The sequence below is a fragment of the Trachymyrmex cornetzi genome, unplaced genomic scaffold (genome assembly GCF_001594075.2).
Source record: "Trachymyrmex cornetzi isolate Tcor2-1 unplaced genomic scaffold, Tcor1.1 scaffold147, whole genome shotgun sequence".
Lineage (NCBI taxonomy): Eukaryota > Metazoa > Arthropoda > Insecta > Hymenoptera > Formicidae > Trachymyrmex > Trachymyrmex cornetzi.
The window spans coordinates 6,197,417-6,200,564 of record NW_017296059.1 but is presented as its reverse complement, the minus strand read 5'-3'; the positions used below and the strand labels follow the sequence as shown (position 1 = coordinate 6,200,564).

The window sequence follows — 3,148 nt, the reverse complement described above, 5'->3', positions numbered from 1 at the left end:
GTTATATGATGTATGCCGTTTCAGTGGTGGGGGGAGCGTGTACAGGCTTTCAAAAATAACAGTGACAATGAAGTACTCGAGCGTGTCAGATATTAATAGTGTAAGCGACCCATGTGTTTCTGATAACGGATAAATATTAATCTGACGGTTTGCGTGGTGGGGTTAGCTGTAGGAAGGGGTCAAGAAATCCATGTCACGTTTTTTTTTTTGCAACTTTGTGACTCCCATTTCCTTACGTCACTCTGAAATCGTCAGATTATTGAAATGTACACTTTTCTACATGTAATTAACACACCATACCTTAATCTGACGCGCTCGAGTTTTTCGAACGATCGATTTTTTTTTTTACTAATCTGACGGGCTCCCCTGGACCCCCGGCTCTATATAGAGGTTTAATATGTGGTGGGGGTACTTATTAGGGTGCAAGCTTTCCCCCTTTATGTTATTCTGACGCGCTCGAGTAAATCCCAAAATCCCCGCTTGGCCTCCCCTACTATTAGCGCTACTTTTGTCATTCTATCTTCGTTGTTTATTAGATGTAAAACAAAGTTAGAATGACACAAATAGCGTTAATAACGTTTCCTCGAATGCACTTTATATGTGATGCGGTAGCAAATAAGCTTACAGGTCCTAAAATGCGCATTCAAGTACTGTTTCACATTTTCCCGCGCGACAAGCATCGTATTTTCTTCAATTGTTGCGACATTGGCCGGTATTCATAGTCAGATCTTATATTTAAGAACGTCTTAAGTACAATCTTAAGATGTTATAAACCAATCAGAGGGCCGCATTAGCGACTGAAGACATTACTTAAGACGGTCTTAAAATAAGAACTGACTATGAATACCGGCCATTGTCTGTCTATACCGCGTAAGGCGTGGATGTAGGCGTGTAAAGATAATTGAGGGCACACAGCGGTATTCTGTAGGGGCAGGTCGTGTCTACGACCCTTTGGTTGCCCACCATGGGTCCAACGCTTGTCATTTGTGCATTCCTCGTAAGGATTTCCATTAGAGTGAAATGGCGTTAGCCGTTAAAATGTAGATGAATGAAAAACCAGACCTCAGTCTTTTAGATAGGCAACAATAATTGATTTATTAATGTGCGATTATAATAGTTCAAGCTGATTTTTGTTGATTATCCCCCAGTTTGCATTGATTTGCTAATAATTATTGAATTTTGCAGGTGTGTAACTGGTTTATAAATGCTAGGCGACGCATTCTCCCTGGAATTTTGAAAGAGGCTGGTGAAGATCCAAACCGTTACACAATATCACGTCGTACTCGTCGCGTAAACTCTAGCAGTCCCCTTCGGCATGGTCGAAGAACTCCTCTCGAACCGATTGAAGACGATCCACCAGCACAATGCAACGTAAATTTTCCGCAACGTGGATTGGAAGAGCCCACATATCGGTAAGTATCTCTTTCTGCATCTCAACTATTATCCTCTCGATAATTAATAACGAAGAATTTCATCGACTCAACAACACCGACCTACTTATACGAAAAAGCTCGATAAGAGATTTGCTTATCAACTAATTTGCTTATCATCTAATTTGCTAATCTGCTAATATGCTAACAATGGCGAAGTTTCCTTTTTTGGGAAAATTAAGAAAATAAAGAGGGAGAATAGATTAGATGTGTGAAAATATTAGATGTATCATTCAAGATTTGCGTACGCAGAAGCGAGGACTGTCCGAACGATTACGAGAGCAGTTTGAACGACTACCACAGCGAGGAGGAGCATCCTTTGATACGATGGCCCAACGTAATCGTTCGTCCTTACGCTGAAGCTCAAGTCGAGCAATTAGATGGCGACGCTATTTCTCATCCGTATGCTCGACGAAGGCAAGTTTTTAATTGATACAACAGTTGCGTCCAGTATAAAAAATAAGCGGGAGCTTTGCAACTGTTGTAAGTTTGCTAAAATGCCTTCTAACATTTTTTTTTTTTTTTGAGCTTTCAACACATTCGCTAAGCGCGATCGCCATTTTCTCTGACATAATAAGATAAATAATTGAAAAAAGATAAATTCAATCAAAAAGAAAATAAGGAAAAAGGGTCGTATATATGAAAGTCGAGCGTTTCCAAACACGCATTTTTCGGTGGTTGAGAATATTCGCTGATTTTCGCGCGCATCTAACACTATACCCTAGCGTTATGAAAAATGATATAGACGTCAAATTTTAAGAAAAATAAATTAAAGATAGTGTTTTTTTTTTTTGTAGGCCTAATCCTTCATCCAATATGGACAATTCTGAGAGTTCTGCCCAAGAAGAACCTGCTGCATACTGGAGCGCACCCCGTGAGCATCTAGTATCGCCCGTTGTTCAACAGCATATCGCATATCGTGGCCTGTCGACGCGAAGCCTTGAAAATGCTTATTTTCACGAACATAATGGTGACTCATTCAATATGCTCGTCGAACTTGCGGTTAATTTACCATATGCAATTTCTTTACCCAACACGCCTTCACCAGAGTCTCGTCTTTCAACGTCTTCCCCATATTCGTCACCTTCGTCTTCTGTTCCGTCTTCTCTTCCATCAATGGAAGAACCTTTACACTCGAGAGATACAACGGTATCGTAATTATCGTTACTATTGATAATCGCGGCTCAATGGATTTGACGACGATGTAAAAGGTAAATAAAAGACAAAAGTTCCTTTCAAAAACCTAGCAAATTATTACACTTTTTAGAAATTGTTACAGTTATATCAACGCAATCATCAGTCATTATCGTCATGTTGATCTCATTGTTACCATTAAAGGGTCCTTTCTCTAAGAGTTGAAAAAATTAGGCGTTTTAGGAATGTTTTAAAGGAAACATTGGACCATAATAGCGAATGAAAGAAGAAATATAATATATAGACGCAAACATTAAGAAAAGGCTTATATTTTTTTTTTCATGCTAAATACATATTAAATATATATCTTTTATGTGTAAAAAATTCAAAAATTTTGGAACATGTATATTTAATATATATTTTATATGAATATCTCTTAATATTTGTGCTTGTATTGAATTTCCTCATACTCTCGCCATTATGGTCCAATAAATGTGCCTGTAAGTGTTTTAGGATTCCATTTTGGAATTCGTCACAGATTATTATGGGTTGAACCTACAGACTTTTATCTATCGCAGTCGATA

The 3,148-nt window shown here is 38.3% G+C and overlaps 1 protein-coding gene across 5 annotated transcripts in view; it reads left to right on the top strand.

The window, feature by feature from the left end:
• LOC108757904 (homeobox protein TGIF2LX) overlaps positions 1-2,868 on the top strand; it is a 46,298-nt gene extending 43,430 nt beyond the window's left edge. For 3 of the 5 annotated variants that reach the window (XM_018502599.1, XM_018502598.1, XM_018502597.1), the window contains exons 3-5: positions 1,186-1,412; positions 1,683-1,847; positions 2,228-2,868. In XM_018502599.1, the coding sequence (XP_018358101.1) occupies positions 1,186-1,412; positions 1,683-1,847; positions 2,228-2,588 (753 nt within the window). In that variant the 3' untranslated portion in view covers positions 2,589-2,868. The remainder of the gene's footprint in view (positions 1-1,185; positions 1,413-1,682; positions 1,848-2,227) is intronic. The other 2 variants (XM_018502600.1, XM_018502601.1) reach the window with 2 other exon arrangements.
• Positions 2,869-3,148: the final 280 nt, after the last annotated feature.